Here is a 22,836-nt window from a genome sequence, read left to right on the forward strand (position 1 = left end):
TAACACCCGTCAATCATCGCCAGGCCCTCCCTTCATTGGTAGACACCAACGTCAATCCGCGCAGATCCGCGGCCCCGCCCACCGCGGGGGCGCTCGGCGCTCCCATTGGCTGGCGCGGACAAAGACGGGGGGAGCGCCTGTCAATCACAGCGGGGCGGGGCCGGGAGGGCGCGGCCATGGGGCGTGGCCAGGGCGGAACGCTCCTCCCCCGGAACCCCCGCGTGCTCTGCCGCGTTTCCCGCCCGCTCCCCCGGAGGGGACCCTATTGGCAACTGGACCGCACGGGCGGGAGGCCGGAAGTGGCGGGGCCGCCATGGCGGCGCCCGAAGCGCCCGGGCCCGGGCTGGCCGCCGCCGCCTTTGGCACAGTGCTGATGGCGGCCCGGGCCGAGCTGGCCGCGCCCTGCCGCCTGCTGCCCGCCGCCGCCGCCGGCGCCGCGCTCCGCCTGCAGCTCAGCGTCACACCGGGAGCCGACGGGCGGCGCCGCTTCCGCCTGGCGCTGCGGCGGGCGGAGGCGGGGGGCGGCGCGGTGAGGGGAAGGGGAGGGGGCGGGGGAGGGGCCCGGGGGGCGCCCCGGGGGTCGGGGGGAGGGGAGGGGGCGGGGAAATTGGGGGGGTGGGAGGTGAGGCCCGAGAGACCGGAGGGAACCGGGATTGTCCCGGGATTGACCTGGGATTGAACTGGGGGGACCCGGGATTGGGGACCCGGCATTGTCCCCCCAGGATTTCCCCCATGAGAGTGACCCGGGATTGTCCCCCGGGATTGTCCCGGGATTAACCTGGGGCGGGACCCTTGATTGGGGACCCGGGATTGTCCCGTGTCACCCCCAGCCAGGACAAGGGACAGGAACAAGGGACACAGGGATGGGGACATGGCTGGGGACAGGGACATGTCCGTGGGGGGGTCAGGGCACTCCGAGAGTGACCAGGACACCCAAAGTGACCGCAGACCTGTCCCCATCTCTGTCCCCTCTGTCCGTGTCCCCTCCTGCCCGTGTCACCATCCCTGTCCCTGTCCCCATCCTTGTCCCATCCCTGTCCTCTCCCTGTTCCCTCTGTCCCTGTCCCTGTCCCTGTCTTCTCCTGTCCCTGTCCCATCCCTGTCCCCTTGTGTCCTCCTGTCCCTGTCCCCTGTGTCCCTGTCTCCCCCTGTCCCTGTTCCTGTCCCCTCCTGTCCCACTTCTGCCCTTTCCTGTCCCTTCTGCCCCTGTCCCATCCCTGTCCCCATCCTTGTCCTCTCCTGTCCCTTCCTTGTCCCCTCTCTGTCTCCTCCTGTCCGTTTCCGGATTACCTGCGTCCCTTGTTCCCGGTGTCCCTCGTCACCCCCCCAGTCAGGCCAACCCTCTCCATCCGTGTTCACATCCGTTCCTGACCTCCAGTCCGCACCTGTCCTATCTCTGTCCCCATCCCTGTCCCCTCTGCCCCTGTCCCATCCCTGTCTCCTGTGTCCCCTGTGTCCCTGTCTCTTCCTGTCCCCATTCCTGTCCCTGTCACATCCCTGTTCCGTGTCCCCTCATGTCCCTATCCCTGCCTCTGTCCTCTGTGTCCCTGTCCCCTCTGTCCCTGTCCCTTCCTGTCCCCATCCTTGTCCCTGTCCCCTCCTGCCTCTGTCCCTGTCCCATCCCTGTCCCCCCTCCTATCCTGCCCTGTCCTCCCCTCTCTGTCCCCACTTCCCTGTCCTCCTGTGTCCCTGTCCTGTCCCTGTCCCCATTCCCCCTGTCCCCTCCTGTCCCTGTCCCCATCCCTGTCCCCTGGTCCGCCCATGTTCCCTGGTCCCCTGTGTCCCCTCTGTCCCTGTCCCCTGTGTCCCCTGTGTCCCTGTCCCCTGTCCCTGTCCCCTGTGTCCCCCGTGTCCCCTGTGTCCCCAGCCCCTGGCAGAGTGTGACCTGCGGGACGTGTCCTACCGCGTGTGCGGCCCCGCCAGCCACGAGCTGCAGCTGCCAGCGCTGGGGACAGCGCTGGGGACACCAGCAGGGACAGCAGGGACACTGGGGACACCATCAGGGACATTGGGGACACCAGCAGGGACACTGGGGACAGAGGCGGTGGCGCTGCGGTTCCCCGAGGAGCGCGAGGCCCAGCAGTGGTGGACGGTGCTGAGCAGCTCCCTCAGGGAGGCACGGAGAGGTGGGACACTGTGGGGACATTGGGGGCATTGGGGACACTGGGGACAGTGGGGACACTGGGGACATTGGGGACCTTGAGGACATGGGGACATTGAGGGGATTGGGGATATTTGGGACATTGGGGATACTGGTGGTGAGCAGCTCCCTCAGACACGGAGAGGTGGACACGTGGGAATGGAATGGGAATGGGGACACTGGGCAGTGGGGACAATGGGGGACATTGGGGACATTGAGACATGGGGACAGTAGGGGACATCTGGGGAATTGGGGACATTGGGACACTGGGCTGAGCACTCCTAGAGAGCACAGAGTGACTTGGGGACATTGGGAATTGGGGACTGGACATTGAGGACAACTGGGGGTGATTGGGGACATTGGAGGGACTGGACACTGGTGCTGAGCAGCTCCCTCAGGAGGCACACAGAGTGGACTTGGGACATTGGGTGGGGACATGGAATGTGAGGACATCTAGGGAGAACTGGGGACATGTGGGGACATGGACTGGGAACTGGGACATGGGGACATTGAGGAATGGGGACATTGAGGGGATGGGAATTGGGAATGGGACACTGGAGACACTGGGGACATTGGGGACATGGGGACATTGGGGACACTGGGGGGATTGGGGACATTGGGGGCATTGGGGACATTGGGGACACTGGTGCTGAGCAGCCCCCTCAGGGAGGCACACAGAGGTGGGACATTGTGGGGACATTGGGGACAACTGGGGACATTGAGGGGATTGGGGTTATTGGGGCATTGGGGACATCGGGAACATTGGGGACATCGGGAACATTGGGGGGGCATTGGGGACACTGGGAGGATTGGGGACATTGGGGGGACACTGGGGACAGTGGTGACAGCAGTGACAGCCCCGTCCCTGCCGTGCTCCCGCAGCCGCTGAGGGTGACACGGGGACATCTCTGGCGCCACCCTCGGGGACATCCCTGGTGCCACCTGCGGGGACATCCCTGGTGCCACCACCCGCGGGGACATCCCTGGTGCCACCCGCCGAGGGGCCCGAGCAGGACACAGAGGAGGCGCAGGTCCTGGAGCTGGCACAGACAGGTGACACGGGGACCCGGGGTGGGACACACCAGGGCCACCCCGGCCTGTCCTGGAGTCTGGGACACACCAGGGCCACCTGAGCCTGTCCCCAAGTGCCACCTGCACAGGGATGGGGTGGGACAGCCCTTCCCAGGGGGACATTCCCTGAAATCCCCCTGGAACCTCCCCTGGGGTCACCTCCTGTCCCCACGGTGTCACCACACTGTGTCCCCCACGGTGTCCCTGCATGTCCCCTGTGTGTCCCCTGTGTGTCCCTGTGTGTCTCCCTGCCCGCTCTGGGTGCATCCCTGTGTCCCCTGTGTGTCCCCATGCTCGCTCTGGGTGCCATCCCCGTGTCCCTGTGTGTCCCCATGCCCACTCTGGGTGTCCCTGGGTGCCATCCCTGTGTCCCTGTGTGTCCCTGTGTGTCCCCATGCCCACTCTGGTGTCCTGGGTGCCATCCCGTGTCCCTGTGTGTCCTGTGTGTCCCCATGCCCACTCTGGGTGCCATCCCCGTGTCCCTGTGTGTCCCTGTCTGTCCCTGCATGTCCCTGCATTGTCCCTGCGTGTCCCTGTGTGTCCCTGTGTGTCCCCATGGCCACTCTGGGTGACCCTGGGTGCCATCCCCGTGTCCCTGTGTGTCCCTGTGTGTCCCCATGCCCGCTCTGGGTGCCATCCCCGTGTCCCTGTGTGTCCCTGTGTGTCCCCATGCCCGCTCTGGGTGCCATCCCCATGTCCCTGTGTGTCCCCTGTGTGTCCCCATGCCCACTCTGGGTGCCATCCCCATGTCCCTGTGTGTCCCTGTGTGTCCCCATGCCCACTCTGGGTGCCATCCCCGTGTCCCTGTGTGTCCCCATGTCCCCAGAGGAGCTGGCCCTGCGGCTGGCCGAGGCCATCGCGTTTGGGGACGAGGCGGTGGCGGCGCAGAGCGCGGTGGCGCTGGCCCGGCGGCACGCGGAGCTGAGCGTGAGCCTGCGCCACCGGGACCCCGGGGGCCACGTCAGGTGGGCAGCCTGCCTTCATCAGCATCATCCTCATCCTCATCCTCATCCCTGTTCTCTGTCTTCCTCATCAGCATCGTCATCATCACCCTTGTTTTCATCTTCATCCCCATTCTCTGCCTTCCTCATCCCCATCACCCTCATCACCCTCATCATTGTCATCGTCATCCCCATTCTCTGCCTCTGCCTTCCTCATCACCCTCATCCCCATGCTCTGCCTTCCTCACCTTCCTCATTCTCTGCCTTCATCAGCATCATCCTCATCCTCATCCCTGTTCTCTGTCTTCCTCATCAGCATTGTCATCATCACCCTTGTTTTCATCCTCATCCCCATTCTCTGCCTTCCTCATCCCCATCACCCTCATCATCCTCATCATTGTCATCCTCATCCCCATTCTCTGCCTTCCTCATCCCATCACCCTCATCACCCTCATCATTGTCATCCTCATCCCCATTCTCTGCCTTCCTCATCCCCATCACCCTCATCATTGTCATCTTCATCCCCATTCTCTGCCTTCCTCATCCCCATCACCCTCATCATCGTCATCCTCATCGCCGTCGTCTGCCCCTGCCTTCCTCATCACCCTCATCCCCATGCTCTGCCTTCCTCATCCCCATCACCCTCATCACCCTCATCATTGTCATCCTCATCCCCATTCTCTGCCTCTGCCTTCCTCATCACCCTCATCCTCATGCTCTGCCTTCCTCACCTTCCTCATTCTCTGCCTTCATCAGCATCATCCTCATCCTCATCCCTGTTCTCTGTCTTCCTCATCAGCATCGTCATCATCACCCTTGTTTTCATCTTCATCCCCATTCTCTGCCTTCCTCATCCCCATCACCCTCATCACCCTCATCATTGTCATCCTCATCCCCATTCTCTGCCTTCCTCATCCCCATCACCCTCATCACCCTCATCATTGTCATCCTCATCCCCATGCCCTGCCTTCCTCACCTTCCTCATTCTCTGCCTTCATCAGCATCATCCTCATCCTCATCCCTGTTCTCTGTCTTCCTCATCAGCATCGTCATCATCACCCTTGTTTTCATCTTCATCCCCATTCTCTGCCTTCCTCATCCCCATCACCCTCATCATTGTCATCCTCATCCCCATTCTCTGCCTTCCTCATCCCCATCACCCTCATCATCCTCATCATTGTCATCCTCATCCCCATTCTCTGCCTTCCTCATCCCCATCACCCTCATCATCCTCATCATCGTCGTCTGCCCCTGCCTTCCTCATCACCCTCATCCCCATGCTCTGCCTTCCTCACCTTCCTCATTCTCTGCCTTCTTCATCATCATCCTCATTGTCATCTTCATCCCTGTCCTCTGCCCCCGCCTTCCTCATTCTCACCACCCTTATCATCCTCCTCCCGTTCCTCTGCCTTCCTCATCATCCTCGTCCTCAACATCCTCATCCTCATCATCCTCATCGTCCTATTGTCCTCATCCCCATGCTCTGCCTTCCTCCTCATCATTGTCATCCTCATCCCCATCCTCTGCCCCTGCCTTCCTCATCCTCATCATCCTCATCATCCTCATCATCCTCATTGCCTTCATCCCCCTACTCTGCCTTCCTCAGCATCATCATCATCCTCATCATTGTCATCCTCATCCCTGTCCTCTGCCTTTCTCATCCTCATCACCTTCATCATTGTCATTCTCATCCCCATGCTCTGCCTTCCTCATCCCCATCACCCTCATCCTCCTCATCATCACCCTCATCATCGTCATCCTCGTCCCCATTCTCTGCCCCTGCCTTCCTCGTCATTCCCATCTTCTGCCTTCCTCAGCAGCATCGTCATCCTCATCCCCACCCACTGCCTTTCTCATCCTCGTCATCATCCTCATCCTCTGCCCCTGCCTTCCTCATCAACGTCATCCCGTTGCCTCCCTTGTTCCCGGCATGCCAAACCCCAAACCCCAAACCCAATCCCCAAACCCCAATCCCAATCCCATTATCTCTGCCCATTCCCAGCATGCCGTACCCCACCCCCCAAACCCCACACCCCATATCCTACATCCCAAACCCCAATCCCAATCCCAGTCCCAATCCCATTATGTCTCTCTCCCATTCCCAGCATGCCGTACCCCAACCCCCAATCCCAAACCCCAATCCCAAACCCCAATCCCAACCCCAATCCCAATCCCATTATCTCTGCCCATTCCCAGCATGCTGTACCCCACACCCCAAACCCCACACCCCATATCCTACATCCCAAACCCCAATCCCCAAACCCCAATCCCAATCCCATTATCTCTGCCCATTCCCAGCATGCCGTACCCCAATCCCCAATCCCAAACCCCAATCCCAAACCCCAATCCCAATCCCATTATCTCTCCCCATTCCCAGCATGCCGTACCCCAATCCCAAACCCCAATCCCCAAACCCCAATCCCAATCCCATTATCTCTGCCCATTCCCAGCATGCCGTACCCCAATCCCCAATCCCAAACCCCAATCCCAATCCCAGTCCCAATCCCATTATCTCTCCCCATTCCCAGCATGCTGTACCCCACACCCCAAACCCCACACCCCAAATCTCATCCATCCCGTCTATCCCATATATCCCACTGTCTCTCCCCCTGGTTCCCAGCATGCCGTACGCACACCCCACACCACAAACCCCCAATCCCATATATCCCATAAATCCCCTATTCCCATATATGCCATGCTTCCTATATATCCCATCTATCCCATATACTCCTTATATCCCGTATATTCCATATATCTCCTATCTCCATATATCCCATACCCTCCATATATCCCATCTATCCCATATACCCCATATGTCCCGTATACCCCATATATCCCATCTATCCAATATATCCCATTACCTCTCCCCCATTCCCAGCATGCTGTACCCACATCCCACACCCCAAATCCCATCTATCCCATCTATCCCAAATATCCCACTGTCTCTCCCCCTGGTTCCCAGTATGCCGTACCCCACACCCCATTATCCTGCATCCCAAACCCCAATCCCATATATCCCATATATTCTCTATTCCCTATATCCCATATATGTCATAGCTCCCACCTATCCCATATACCCCATATATCCCATCTATCCCATACACTCTGTGTGTCCCATATACCCCATATATCCCACCTATCCCATATACCCCATATATCCCATCTATCCCATACACTCTGTGTGTCCCATATACCCCATATATCCCACATATCCCATCTATCCCATATATCCCACTGTCTCTCCCCCTGGTTCCCAGCATGCCGTGCCCACACTCCAAACCCCAATCCCATATCCCACACCCCGTATCCCAATCCCAAACTGAAATTCCAAACCCCAATCCCTATCCCATATATCCCGTCTATCCAATATATCCCATATATCCCCTCTATCCCCTATATCCCATATATCCCATGATGTCTCTGCCCCATTCCCAGCATGGCAGTGGGGGTGGAGGACGCCACGTCCTCGGCCAGCATCACCCTGCGGGTGCAGCCCCACGTCACCATCGGCACCCTCAAGGAGCAGGTACGGACACCTGGGCACACCTGGGGACACCTGGGGACATCCAGGGCCACCTGGGGTCACCTGGGGGGAATGGTGTCACCTGGGAGCTGGGCCAGCCCCTGCTCTGTGGGACCAGGATCCCTGGGAGTCACCTGGGATTTTACCTGGAATCTCACTGGGGTTTTACCTGGGATCTCCCCTGGGATCTGACCCAGAGCTCACCTGGGATCTCTCCCAGGATCTCACCTGGGGTCTCACCTGGGGTTTTACCTGGGATCCCATCTGAGATCTCCCGTGGATCTTACCCAGGGCCCACCTGAGGCTCACCTGGAGTTCCCCTGGGATCTCCCCTGGGGTTTTTGCCTGGGGGCTCACCTGGGATCTCCTCAGGATGTCCCCTGGGATTTTCCCCAGGCTCTCCCCAGGATCCCCCCCAGTATCTGCCCAGGGCTTCCCCAGGATCTCCCTGGGATCTCCCAGGATTTCTCCAGGTTCCCTCAGGATCTCACATGAGATCCCTGCCAATCCCTTGTGATCCCTGATCCCCCAGATGTTCCATAAGTACGGGTTCCCCCTTGATCCTCCCTGATCCCATAGGCTCCCCCCTGATCCCCAGGTGTTCCACGAGTACAGGTTCCCCCTGTGCCCCCAATCCCATAGGATCACGTCCCCCTAGGTGTTCTGGGTGTACGGGTTCCCCCTGATCCCATAGGATCCCCCTGATCCCATAGGATCTCCCCTGATCCCCCAGGTGTTCTGGGAGTATAAGTTCCCCCATATCCCATAAGATTCCCCCAGTCCCCCTGATCCGCCCGATCCCATATGACCCCCATTTCCCCGCAGGTGTTCCACGAGTACGGGTTCCCCCGATCCCCCCAATCCCCTCAATCCTGTAGGATCCCCTGGATCCCCCAGATCCCACAGGATCCCCCTTTTTCCCGCAGGTGTTCCGCGAGCACGGGTTCCCCCGATCCCCCCAATCCCCTCAATCCTGTAGGATCCCCCCGATCCCCTGGATCCCCCAGATCCCACAGGATACCCCTTTTCCCCGCAGGTGTTCCACGAGTACGGGTTCCCCCGATCCCCCCAATCCCCCCAATCCTATAGGATCCCCTGGATCCCCCAGATCCCACAGGATCCCCCTTTTTCCCGCAGGTGTTCCGCGAGTATGGGTTCCCCCGATCCCCCCAATCCCCTCAATCCCCCAGGATCCGCCCGATCCCATATGACCCCCCATTTCCCCGCAGGTGTTCCACGAGTACGGGTTCCCCCGATCCCCCCAATCCTGTAGGATCCCCCTGATCCCCTGGATCCCCCAGATCCCACATGATCCCCCCTGTTCCCGCAGGTGTTCCACGAGTACGGGTTCCCCCGATCCCCCCAATCCCCTCAATCCTATAGGATCCCCCTGACCCCACAGGATCCCCTCAATCCCCCAGGATCCCCCCGATCCCACATGATCCCCCCTTTTCCCGCAGGTGTTCTGCGAGTACACGTTCCCCCAATCCCCTCAATCCTGTAGGATCCCCCTGACCCCACAGGATCCCCTCAATCCCCCAGGATCCCCCCGATCCCACATGATCCCCCCTGTTCCCGCAGGTGTTCCGCGAGTACGGCTTTCCCCCTTCAGCGCAGCGCTGGATCATCGGGCAGAGCCTGTGCCGGGACGGGCGCAGCCTGGCCTCCTACGGCATCCGCCGCGACGGCGACCCCGCCTTCCTCTTCCTCCTCTCGGCGCGGGCGGCGCTGGAACCGGCGCCGGGAGCGGGAACGGCTCCGGGAGCGGGAGCAGCACCGGGAGCGGCGGCGGGAGCGACCCCGGCCCCGGCCCCGGCCCCGGCGGGCCCCGAGCGGCAGCGGGAGCTGCAGGCACAGGAGCTGCTGCGCGCCGCGGGGCTGCACGGGGACGGGGACGGACACGGGGACGGAGCACCTGGGGCAGGTACGGGGATGGAGCACCTGGGGCAGGTACGGGGATGGACACGGGGATGGACACGGGGATGGAGCACCTGGGGCAGGTACGGGGATGGACACAGGGATGGACACAGGGATGGAGCACCTGGGGCAGGTACAGGGATGGACATGGGGATGGAGCACCTGGGGCAGGTACGGGGATGGACACAGGGATGGAGCACCTGGGGCAGGTACAGGGATGGACACAGGGATGGACACAGGGATGGAGCACCTGGGGCAGGTACGGGGATGGACACGGGGACGGAGCACCTGGGGCAGGTACGGGGATGGACACGGGGACGGAGCACCTGGGGCAGGTACGGGGATGGGGATGGACATGGGGATGGAGCACCTGGGGCAGGTACGGGGATGGACACGGGGATGGACATGGGGATGGAGCACCTGGGGCAGGTACGGGGATGGAGACGGGGACGGAGCACCTGGGGCAGGTACGGGGATGGACACAGGGACGGAGCACCTGGGGCAGGTACAGGGGTGGACACGGGGATGGAGCACCTGGGGCAGGTACAGGGATGGACACGGGGACGGAGCACCTGGGGCAGGTATGGGGATGGGGATGGACACGGGGATGGAGCACCTGGGGCAGGTACGGGGATGGACACGGGGATGGAGCACCTGGGGCAGGTACGGGGATGGACACGGGGATGGACATGGGGATGGAGCACCTGGGGCAGGTACGGGGATGGACACGGGGATGGACACGGGGATGGAGCACCTGGGGCAGGTACGGGGATGGACACAGGGATGGACACGGGGATGGGGATGGGGATGGACATGGGGATGGAGCCCCTGGGGCAGGTACGGGGATGGGGATGGACACGGGGATGGAGCACCTGGGGCAGGTACGGGGACGGAGCACCTGGGGCAGGTACAGGGATGGACACGGGGACGGAGCACCTGGGGCAGGTACGGGGATGGACACAGGGATGGAGCACCTGGGGCAGGTACGGGGATGGACACAGGGATGGACACAGGGATGGAGCACCTGGGGCAGGTACGGGGATGGGGATGGACACAGGGATGGAGCACCTGGGGCAGGTACGGGGATGGACACAGGGACGGAGCACCTGGGGCAGGTACGGGGATGGGGATGGGGATGGGGATGGAGCACCTGGGGCAGGTATGGGGATGGACACGGGGATGGAGTGCCTGGGGCAGGTATGGGGATGGAGCCTTCATCAGCAGCAGCCTCACCCTGCTTCTTCCTCAGCATCCTTGGCCTGCTGCTGCTCCTGCTCCTTCATCCTCAGCCTGCTCCTTCCTCAGCATCCTCAGGCTGCTCCTTCCTCTTCATCATCCTCATCCTCAGCATGCTGCTTCCTCCTCCTCATCATTCTCCTGCTCCTTCTTCACCATTCTCATCCTGCTCCTTCCTCATCATCATTCTCAGCCTGCTGCTTCTGCTTCTGCCCTTTCATCATCCTCCTCCTCCTGCTCCTGTTCCTTCCTCCTCCTTTTCTCCATCTCCTTCCTCCTGTTCCCTGTCCCATTCCCATTCCCATTCCCGTTCCCATTCCCATTCCCTGTCCCATTCCTGGTCCCGTTCTGGGTCGGTGCCAGCCCGTGCCGTGTCCGTCTGTCCCCAGGCCGTGTCCCCGAGGAGCCCCCGGAGCGGATGGACATCGGGGACATCCGGGATCACCTGGACTCGCTGCAGCTCTGGGACAGCGCCGGGGCCCCGCCCACGGGCCCTGAGCCCCGCCCACCCTCACCTGAGCAGGTCATGCCCTGACCCCCATCCCTGATCCCAATCCCAATCCCATATCCTGATCCTAATCCCTGGTCCTGATCCCTGATCCTGGCCCTGATCCTGATCCTAATCCCTGATCCTGGTCCTGATTCCTGATCCAAATCCCTATCCCTTATCCTGATCCCAGTCTTGATCTTGATCCTTGATCCTGGTCCCAGTCCCTTATGCTGATCTCAATCCCTGATCCTGATCCTTGATCCCAATCCCAATCCCTGATCCCTGATCCCAATCCCATATCCTGATCCTAATCCCTAGTCCTGATCCCTTATCCTGGCCCTGATCCTGATCCAAACCCCTATCCCTTATCCTGATCCCAGTCTTGATCTTGATCCTTGATCGTGGTCCCAATTCCTTATGCTGATCTCAGTCCCTGATCCTGATCCTTGATCCCAATCCCAGTCCCTGATCCCAATCCCTGGTCCTGATCCCAATCCCTGATCCCAATCCCTGCTCCTGATCCCAATCCCTGATCCCAGTTCCTGGTCCTGATCCCAATCCCAGTCCCTGATCCCCATGCCAATCTCTGATCCCAGTCCCTGGTCCTGATCCCAATCCCTGCTCCTGATCCCAATCCCTGCTCCTGATCCCAATCCCTGATCCCAGTCCCAGTGTTTCAGGGTGGACACAGCCCCTGAGCGCTGCCCACCCCCACCTGCCCGGGCTCTGAGATGTGCCATGTTCCAGTTCCCATTCCCATTCCCAATCCTGATCCTGTTCCCAGGCAGGCTGGCCATGCCCCCAGCCCTGTTCTCAATCCCATTCCAAATCCCAGCCCCAATCCCAATCTCCTTCCCATTCCCAGGCAGGCTGGCCATACCCCAATCCCAATCCCAATCCCATTGCAGGGCTGGCCGTGTCCCCAGTGCACGTTCCTGAACAAGCTGTGAGATGGGCCCTGTTCCCAATCCCAATAATCCCAATAATTCCCAATCCCATTCCCAGGGCTGGCCGTGCCCCCAGTGCACGTTCCTGAACAAGCCCACCCGCCCTGGGTGTGAGATGGGCCCTGTTCCCAATCCCAATAATCCAAATAATTCCCAATCCCAATAATCCCAATAATCCCAATAATCCAAATAATCCCATTGCAGGGCTGGCCGTGTCCCCAGTGCACGTTCCTGAACAAGCCCACCCGCCCGGGCTGTGAGATGGGCCCTGTTCCCAATCCCAATAATCCAAATAATTCCCAATCCCAATAATCCCAATAATCCCAATAATCCCATTCCCAGGGCTGGCTGTGCCCCCAATGCACATTCCTGAACAAGCCCACTCGCCCTGGGTGTGAGATGTGCCCCATTCCCAATCCCAATAATCCCAATAATAATTCCCAATCCCAATAATCCCAATAATCCCATTGTAGGGCTGGCCATGTCCGCAGTGCACGTTCCTGAACAAGCCCACTCGCCCTGGCAGTGATATACCCTGTTCCCAATCCCAATAATCCCAATAATTCCCAATCCCATTCCCAGGGCTGGCCATGTCCCCAGTGCACGTTCCTGAACAAGCCCACCCGCCCGGGCTGTGAGATGTGCCCCATTCCCAATCCCAATAATCCCAATAATCCAAATAATCCCAATCCAAATAATCCCAATAATCCCATTCCCAGGGCTGGCCGTGTCCCCAGTGCACGTTCCTGAACAAGCCCACCCGCCCTGGCTGTGAGATGGGCCCTGTTCCCAATCCCAATAATCCAAATAATCCCAATAATCCCAATAATCCCAATAATCCCATTGTAGGGCTGGCCATGTCCCCAGTGCACGTTCCTGAACAAGCCCACCCGCCCTGGCTGTGAGATGGGCCCCGTTCCCAATCCCAATAATCCCAATAATCCAAATCCCATTCCCAGTTCCCAGGTGCGTCCTGCACGTTCCTGAACAAGCCCACCCGCCCTGGGTGTGAGATGGGCCCTGTTCCCAATCCAAATCCCAATAATTCCCAATCCCATTCCCAGGGCTGGCCATGTCCCCAGTGCACGTTCCTGAACAAGCCCACCCGCCCTGGGTGTGAGATGTGCAGCGCCCCCCGGCCCGAGGGGTACCGAGTGCCCGGGGGGCACCGCCCCGACCCCGCCGAGCTGCGGCGGCTGCAGAGGTGCGCAGACGGGACCCGCATGCCGCGGTCTGTGGATCAATGGCGATCCAATCATGATCAATCAATGGATCAATCAATGGATTATGGGATCAAGGCGACGGGACCTGGCAGTGCCAGCAGGTACTGTGTCAATGATCAATCAATGGATCAATCAATGGATCAATGATCAATCAATGATCAATGGATCAGTGCGATGGACCTGGCGGCCAGAGGACTGTGGATCATGGATCAATCAGTGGGATCTATGAGATCAATCAATGGGATCAATCAGTGGGATCAATGGGATCAATCAATGGGATCAATCAATGGATGGGTCGCGCGACGGGCGCCGCAGTGCCAGCAGGTATGTGGGATCAATGGTCAATCAGTGGGATCTATGGGATCAATCAATGGGATATGGGATCAATCAGGGATAGGGATCAGCGCAGTGGACCCGGCAGTGCCAGCAGGTACTGTGGGATCAATGGGATCAATCAATGGGATCAATCAATGGGATATGGGATCAATCAATGGGATATGGGATCAGTGCGACGGGACCCGGCAGTGCCAGCAGGTACTGTGGGATCAATGGGATCAATCAATGGGATCAAGATCGATCAGTGGATTGGGATCAGCGTGACGGACCGCAGTGCCACAGTACGGATCATGGATCAATCATGGGATCAATCAGGATATGGATCAGCGCGACGGGACCCGGCAGTGCCAGCAGGTACTGTGGGATCAATGGGATCAATCAATGGGATCAATCAATGGGATCTATGGGATCAATCAATGGGATCAATGGGATCAGTGTGACGGGACCCGGCAGTGCCAGCAGGTAGGGATCATGGATCCATGGGCATGGGATCATCAGGGGTATGGGATCATAAATGGGATCATGGGATCATCAGTGGAGTGGGATCATAAATGGATCTATGGGATCAATCAGTGGGATATGGGATCAGCGCGATGGGACCCGGCAGTGCCAGCAGGTACGGGATCAATGGGATCAATCAATGGGATCTATGGGATCAATCAGTGGGATGTGGGATCAGCGCGATGGGACGCGGTAGTGCCAGCAGGTACTGTGGGATCAATCGGATCAATCAGTGGGATCAATCAATGGGATCAATCAATGGGATCAATCAATGGGATATGGGATCAGTGCGACGGGACCCGGCAGTGCCAGCAGGTACTGTGGGATCAATGGGATCAATCAGTGGGATCTATGGGGTCAATGGGATCTATGGGATCAGCGCGACGGGACCCGGCAGTGCCAGCAGGTATGGGATCAATGGGATCAATCAATGGGATCTATGGGATCAATCAATGGGATCTGGGATCAGCGTGTTGGGACACAGCAGTGCCAGCAGGTATGGGGGCTGTGGGGTCAGTGGCTGCTGCTCCCATTTTTCTGTTTTTCCTGAGTTTTTTCCCCATTTTTCCCGGGGTTTTTTTTCTCCATTTTTCCCGATTTTTTCCTGGTTTTCCCATTTTCTTTCAATTTTTCCCGTTTTCCCGGTTTTTGTCCCCGTTTCCAGGCGCTGAAGGCGGAGCGGCAGCAGAACCTGACGCAGCTGCTGCTCCCATTTTCCCATATTCCCCAGGTTTTTTCCCCATTTTTCGCAGATTTTTTCCCCAGTTTTCCTCCCATTTTTCCCATTTTTTCCATTTTTCTCATTTTTCCTGTTTTCCCGGTTTTTGTCCCCATTCCCAGGCACTGGAGGCAGAGCATCAGCGGAACCTGGCTCAGCTGCTGCTCCCATTTTCCCATTTTTACTGGGTATTTTCCCCATTTTTCCCAGGTTTTTTTTCCCTGATTTTCCCCGTTTTTTCCATTTTTCTCATTTTTCCCATTTTCCCGTTTTTTTTGTCCCCAGGCACTGGAGGCGGAGCGGCAGCGGAACCTGGCGCAGCTGCTGCTCCCATTTTCCCATTTTCCCCGGGTTTTTTCCCAGTTTTTTCCCCCGATTTTTCCCATCTTTTCCATTTTTCTCATTTTTCCCGTTTTCCCGGTTTTTGTCCCCGTTTCCAGGTGCTGAAGGCGGAGCGGCAGCAGAACCTGGCGCAGCTGCTGCTCCCATTTTCCCCGTGTTATTTCCCCATTTTTCGCGGATTTTTCTCCCATTTTTTCCCGGGTTTTTTTCCATTTTTCTCATTTTTCCCGTTTTCCCGGTTTTTGTCCCCGTCCCCAGGCGCTGGAGGCGGAGCGGCAGCGGAACCTGGCGCAGCTGCTGCGGGCGGAGGAGGCGGGGCTGGTGCTGAACCCGGAGCCGCTCGAGTGCGGGATCTGCCTGCAGGAGGTGCCGGCGGGCCGGGCCGTGCTGCTGCGGGACTGCCTGCACAGCTTCTGCCGGTACCGCACACCTGGGATACACCTGGGTGCACCTGGGATACACCTGGGATACACCTGGGCCACGGGGATAACCTGGGATAGACTGGGATAGACTGGGATACACCTGGGATACACTGGGATACACCTGGGATAGACTGGGATAGACTGGGATACACTGGGATTCAACAGGATACACCTGGGATACACTGGGATAGACTGGGATACACCTGGGATACACCTGGGTGCACCTGGGTACACCTGGGATACACCTGGGTGCACCTGGGATAGACTGGGATACACCTGGGATACACCTGGGATACACCTGGGTACACCTGGGATACACCTGGGTACACCTGGGCACACCTGGGATAGACTGGGATACACCTGGGATAGACTGGGATAGACCCGGCGGGCTGGGCCGTGCTGCTGCGGGACTGCCTGCACAGCTTCTGCCGGTACCGCACACCTGGGATACACCTGGGCACACCTGGGATACACCTGGGCACACGGGGATACACCTGGGATACACCTGGGATAGACCCGGCGGGCCGGGCCGTGCTGCTGCGCGACTGCCTGCACAGCTTCTGCCGGTACCGCACACCTGGGATACACCTGGGATACACCTGGGTACACCTGGAATAGACTGGGATACACCTGGAATAGACTGGGATAGACTGGGATAGACCCGGCGGGCCGGGCCGTGCTGCTGCGCGACTGCCTGCACAGCTTCTGCCGGTACCGGGGCCGGGATACACCTGGGATACACCTGGGATACACCTGGGCACACGGGGATACACCTGGGATAGACTGGGACACACAAGGATACACCAGGATTCAACGGGACACACCTGGGATACACCTGGGATACACCTGGGATAGACTGGGATAGACCCGGCGGGCCGGGCCGTGCTGCTGCGCGACTGCCTGCACAGCTTCTGCCGGTACTGCACACCTGGGATACACCTGGGATAGACTGGGATACACCTGGGCGCACCTGGGATAGACTGGGATACACGGGGATACACTGGGATTCAACAAGATACACCTGGGATAGACTGGGACACACCTGGGATACACTGGGATACACCTGGGATAGACTGGGATAGACTGGGACACACCTGGAATACACCTGGGATACACCTGGGCACACGGGGATACACCTGGGGTGCACCTGGGCACACCTGGGATACACCTGGGATAGACTGGGATACACCTGGAATACACCTGGGATACACCTGGGTACACCTGGGATACACCTGGGATACACCTGGGCACACGGGGATAGACATGGGATACACCTGGGCACACCTGGGATAGACTGGGATACACAAGGATACACCAGGATTCAACGGGACACACCTGGGATACACCTGGGATAGACTGGGACACACCTGGAATACACCTGGGATACACCTGGGCACACGGGGATACACCTGGGTGCACCTGGGCACACCTGGGATACACCTGGGATAGACTGGGATACACCTGGGATACACCTGGGTACACCTGGGCCCACGGGGATACACCTGGGATACACCTGGATAGACTGGGATAGACCCGGCGGGCCGGGCCGTGCTGCTGCGCGACTGCCTGCACAGCTTCTGCCGGTACCGCACACCTGGGATACACCTGGGATACACCTGGGTACACCTGGGTACACGGGGATACACCTGGGATAGACTGGGATACACCTGGGTGCACATGGGCACACGGGGATACACCTGGGTGCACCTGGGATAGACTGGGATAGACCCGGTGGGCCGGGCCGTGCTGCTGCGCGACTGCCTGCACAGCTTCTGCCGGTACCGCACACCTGGGATACACCTGGGTGCACCTGGGATACACCTGGGCCCACGGGGATACACCTAGGATAGACTGGGATAGACCCGGCGGGCCGGGCCGTGCTGCTGCAGGACTGCCTGCACAGCTTCTGCCGGTACTGCACACCTGGGATACACCTGGGATACACCTGGGCACATGGGGATAGACATGGGATACACCTGGGCACCTCTGGAATACACAGGGATACACCAGGATTCAACGGGACACACCTGGGATACACCTGGGATAGACTGGGACACACCTGGAATACACCTGGGATACACCTGGGCACACGGGGATACACCTGGGTGCACCTGGGCACACCTGGGATACACCTGGGATAGACTGGGATACACCTGGGATACACCTGGGTACACCTGGGCCCACGGGGATACACCTGGGATAGACTGGGATAGACCCGGCGGGCCGGGCCGTGCTGCTGCGGGACTGCCTGCACAGCTTCTGCCGGTACCGGGGCCGGGACACACCTGGGATACACCTGGGGTAGACTGGGACACACCTGGAATACACCTGGGTACACCTGGGATACACCTGGGCCCACGGGGATACACCTGGGTGCACCTGGGCACACCTGGGATACACCTGGGATAGACTGGGATACACCTGGCATACACCTGGGATATACCTGGGATACACCTGGGCACACGGGGATAGACATGGGATACACCTGGGCACACTTGGGCACACCTGGGATACACCTGGGATACACCTGGGATAGACTGGGACACACCTGGAATACACCTGGGATACACCTGGGCACACGGGGATACACCTGGGTGCACCTGGGCACACCTGGGATACACCTGGGATAGACTGGGTCATTACACCTGGAAGTACACTGGGGGTACACCTGGGGGGATGGACACCTGGAATAGAGTGGGAACAACCTGGTATATACACCTGGGATACACCTGGGCACATCAGGGGATACACCTGGGTGCACCTGGGCACACCTGGGATACACCTGGGATAGACTGGGATACACCTGGGATACACCTGGGTACACCTGGGATACACCTGGAATAGAGTGGGACACACCTGGAATACACCTGGGATACACCTGGGCACACGGGGATACACCTGGGTGCACCTGGGCACACCTGGGATACACCTGGGATAGACTGGGATACACCTGGGTACACCTGGGATACACCTGGTAACTGGGATACACCTGGAATAGACTGGGACACACCTGGAATACACCTGGGATTACACTGGGCTCCACGGGGATACACCTGGGTGCACCTGGGCACACCTGGGATACACCTGGAATAGACTGGGTACACTGGGATACACCTGGGACACCCGGGTACAGCTGGGATAGACTGGGATACACCTGGGTGCACATGGGCACACGGGGATAGACTGGGATACACCGGGATACACCTGGGCACACTTAGGCATACCTGGGATATACCTGGGGTACACATGGGATAGACCTGGGCACACCTGGGATACACCTGGGATACACTGGGATACAGCTGGGATAGACCTGGGCACACCTGGGCACACGTGGGATAGACTGGGCACACCTGGGATACACCTGGGATAGACCAGGATACACCTGGGCGCACCTGGGTAGACCTGGGATACAGCTGGGAGACACGGGCATGCACCTGGGCACTCTGGGATATACCTGGGATAGACTGGCATACACCTGGGATACAGCTGGGCACACCCAGGTACAGCTGGGATACACTGGGATACACCTGGGATAGACCAGGGATAGACCTGGGATACATGAGGATACACCTGGGATAGACCTGGGATGCACCAGGACACCCCCAGGACCACCCCAGTGACCCCCCCAGCATCACTGACCCCACGCCAGGACCCCCCACCCACCTTTGGAGTGACTCGGCCCTGGGACCCCCCCACCATTGCCATGAGCAGTCCCGGCATCCCCCAGCCCCAGAGTGACCACTGACCATCCCCCCTTTGGAGTGACCGGCCCCAAGAGCCGCCCTGAGCCCCCCACACCACCCCAGTGACCACTCCAGTGACCACCCCAGTGACCATCCCTGACACCCCCACACCACCCCAGTGACCCCTCCAGTGACCACCCCAGTGACCATCCCAGTGACCATCCCAGTGACCATCCCAGTGACCCCTCCAGTGACCCCTCCAGTGACCACACCAGTGACCACCCCAGTGACCATCCCAGTGACCACTCCAGTGACCACCCAGTGACCACCCCAGTGATCATCCCAGTGACCACTCCAGTGACCACTCCAGTGACCACCCCAGTGACCACCCCAGTGACCACCCCAGTGATCATCCCTGACACCCCCACACCACGCCAGTGACCACCCCTGACACCCCCCCACCACCCCAGTGACCACCCAGTGATCATCCCTGACACCCCCACACCACGCCAGTGACCACACCAGTGACCACCCAGTGACCACCCAGTGACCATCCCAGTGACCAGCCCTGACACCCCCACTCCATCCCAGTGACCACCCAGTGACCATCCCAGTGATCATCCCGGACACCCCCACACCACGCCAGTGACCATCCCAGTGACCACTCCAGTGACCACCCCCACACCACCCCAGTGACCATCCCTGACATGCCCACACCACCCCAGTGACCCCTCCAGTGACCACCCAGTGACCACCCAGTGACCACCCCTGACACCCCCACACCACCCCAGTGACCACTCCAGTGACCACCCCAGTGACCATCCCAGTGACCATCCCTGACACCCCCACACCACCCCAGTGACCACCCCAGTGACCATCCCAGTGACCACCCCTGACAGCCCAGTGTCCCTCAGCCTCCCCCAGTGTCCCCCCGGTGTCCCTGACCCCCCCAATGTCCCCACTGTCCCCAGGGAGTGCCTGCGGCAGGTGATCAACTTCAGCGAGGAGCCGGTGGTGGCCTGTCCCTTCCGCGATGTCACCTACGCCTGTGGCAGCCACCTGCAGGAGCGCGAGATCCGCGCCGTGAGCATTGGGGGGACACCGGGGGGGACAGGGGACACCGGGGGGACACCGGGGGGGTCACAGCCACCTGCAGGAGCGCGAGATCCGCGCCGTGAGCACCGGGGGGACACCGGGGGGGACAGGGGACACCGGGGGGGACAGGGGACACCGGGGGGGTCACAGCCACCCCCACACAGGGGGCTCCCAGGGGACCAGGCTGTCCCCTTAGGTAGGGTTGGGGTCCCCATGGGTGGGTGACGGTGGGTGACAGTGACTCAGGGGTCCCAATGCCACCCCTGATGTGGGAGCTGGTGACACGAGGGTCCCCATGGGTGGGTGACAGTGACTCAGGGGTCCCATGGGTGGGTGACAGTGACTCTGGGGGTTTCAATGTCCCCAATGTCACAGCTGCTGTCCCCCGAGGAGCACGCGCGGTTCCTGGTGTGGGGGCTGGCGCTGGCTCAGGGGTCCCAGTGCCAATGTCCCCGATGTCCCTGCTGTCCCCAATGTCCCCGTGTCCCCAATGTCCCCAATGTCCCCGCTGTCCCCAATGTCGCAGCTGCTGTCCCCCGAGGAGCACGCGCGGTTCCTGGCCCGCGGGCTGGCCCTGGCCGAGCGCCGCAGCCGGAACAGTTTCCACTGCCGGGGCCGGGACTGCCCGGGCTGGTGCTTCTACGAGGACGCGGTGAACGAGTTCCCGTGCCCGGTGTGCGGGGCCCTCAACTGCCTCCTGTGCAAGGTCAGACCGGGGGGTCCCGGGGGGGTCCCGGGGGGGTTCTGGGGGTCCCACACTGACCCCCGGCCCCCCCAGGCCATCCACGAGGGGCAGAACTGCCGGCAGTACCAGGACGAGCTGCAGCTGCGGGCGCTGCACGATGCGGCCGCTCGCCAGACACGGGACATGCTGCAGGTGGGTCTGGGGGCTTTGGGGGGCATTGGGGGGTCCGGGCCATGCTGCAGGTGGGTCTGGGGGCTTTGGGGGGGGGTCCGGGACATGCTGCAGGTGGGTCTGGGGGCTTTGGGGGGCTTTGGGGGGTCCGGGCCATGCTGCAGGTGGGTCTGGGGGCACTGGGGGGTCCGGGACATGCTGCAGGTGGGTCTGGGGCTTTGGGGGGCTTTGGGGGTTCCGGGACATGCTGCAGGTGGGTCTGGGCTTGGGGGACACGGGGGGTCCGGGGCCCTGCGCAGGTGGGTCTGGGGGCATTGGGGGGTCCGGGACATCTGCAGTGGGTCTGGGGGGTTTGGGGGGGTTTGGGGGGGCTGGGGCCAGGGCAGGGGGTCAGGGGCTTTGGGGGGGGCCCGGGGATGCGCAGGTGGGGCTGGGGCTTTGGGGGGGGACTGGGGTCCGGGCCAGCTGCAGGGTCGGGGGCTCGGGGGGCATTGGGGGGGGCCGGGCCATGCTGCAGGTGGTCGGGGCTTTGGGGGGCACGGGGGGGCCGGGCCAGCTGGGGGTGGGTCTGGGGGCCTGGGGGGGTTGGGGGTCCGGGGGGCCCTGCTCGGGGGCGGGGGGTTTGGGGGGTCCGGGCCAGCCGGGGGGGGTCTGGGGGGCCGGGGGTCCGGGCCTGCTGGGGAGGGGGGTCTGGGGGCTTGGGGGACATTGGGGGGCCCCGGGGGCTGCGGTTTGGGTCGGGGGGCTCTGGGGGGTCCGGGCCATGCGGGGGGGGGGGGGGGACTGGGGGGTGGGGGCCAGGGGGTGGGTCTGGGGCTTTGGGGGGCATTGGGGGGTCCGGGCCATGCTGCAGGTGGGTCTGGGGTCCCGGGGGGGGTCCGGGCCATGCTGCAGGTGGGTCTGGGGGCTTTGGGGGGGGGGGGGTCCGGGGGGCCCTCCCAGGTGGGGGTGGGGCTTTGGGGGGGGCGGGGGGCCCCGGGGAAGGGGGTCTGGGGGGTTTTTGGGGGGGGGGTCCGGGCCATGCCGCAGGTGGGCGGGGGCACTGGGGGGGGAAAGGGGGGGGCCAGGACATCTGCAGGGGGGCTGGGGGGTTTGGGGGGGGGCGGGCCCATGCTGCAGGTGGGTCTGGGGGCTTGGGGGGGGGGGTCCGGGGGCCCGCGCAGGGGGTCGGGGGCTTTGGGGGGGGGGGCGGGCCATGCTGCGGTTGGGCTGGGGGGATTGGGGGGTCCGGGGCCATGCCCAAGGGGGGGTCTGGGGGCTTTGGGGGGGGCCGGGACTGCTGCAGGGGGGTCGGGGGGGGGGTTTGGGGGGGGTTTGGGGGTCCAGGACACTGCAGGGGGTCTGGGGTCCCGGGGGGGGCCGGGAAATGCTGCAGGTGGGTCTGGGGGGGGGGGC

The 22,836-nt window shown here is 61.2% G+C and overlaps 1 protein-coding gene across 1 annotated transcript; it reads left to right on the forward strand.

The window, feature by feature from the left end:
* Window positions 1–329: 329 nt before the first annotated feature.
* Window positions 330–21,462, forward strand: LOC135442984 (ranBP-type and C3HC4-type zinc finger-containing protein 1-like; the record flags this gene model as incomplete). The annotated part of the gene is made up of 13 exons (XM_064703250.1): window positions 330–529; window positions 1,868–2,126; window positions 3,023–3,193; window positions 4,038–4,176; window positions 7,588–7,678; window positions 9,257–9,599; window positions 11,218–11,351; window positions 13,330–13,496; window positions 14,632–14,731; window positions 15,644–15,804; window positions 20,462–20,573; window positions 21,112–21,291; window positions 21,364–21,462. Coding segments are annotated over exons 1-13 (2,112 nt in total), but the record flags the coding sequence as incomplete, so codon positions are not given.
* Window positions 21,463–22,836: the final 1,374 nt, after the last annotated feature.

This window comes from Zonotrichia leucophrys, chromosome 2 (genome assembly GCF_028769735.1).
Source record: "Zonotrichia leucophrys gambelii isolate GWCS_2022_RI chromosome 2, RI_Zleu_2.0, whole genome shotgun sequence".
Taxonomy (NCBI): domain Eukaryota; kingdom Metazoa; phylum Chordata; class Aves; order Passeriformes; family Passerellidae; genus Zonotrichia; species Zonotrichia leucophrys.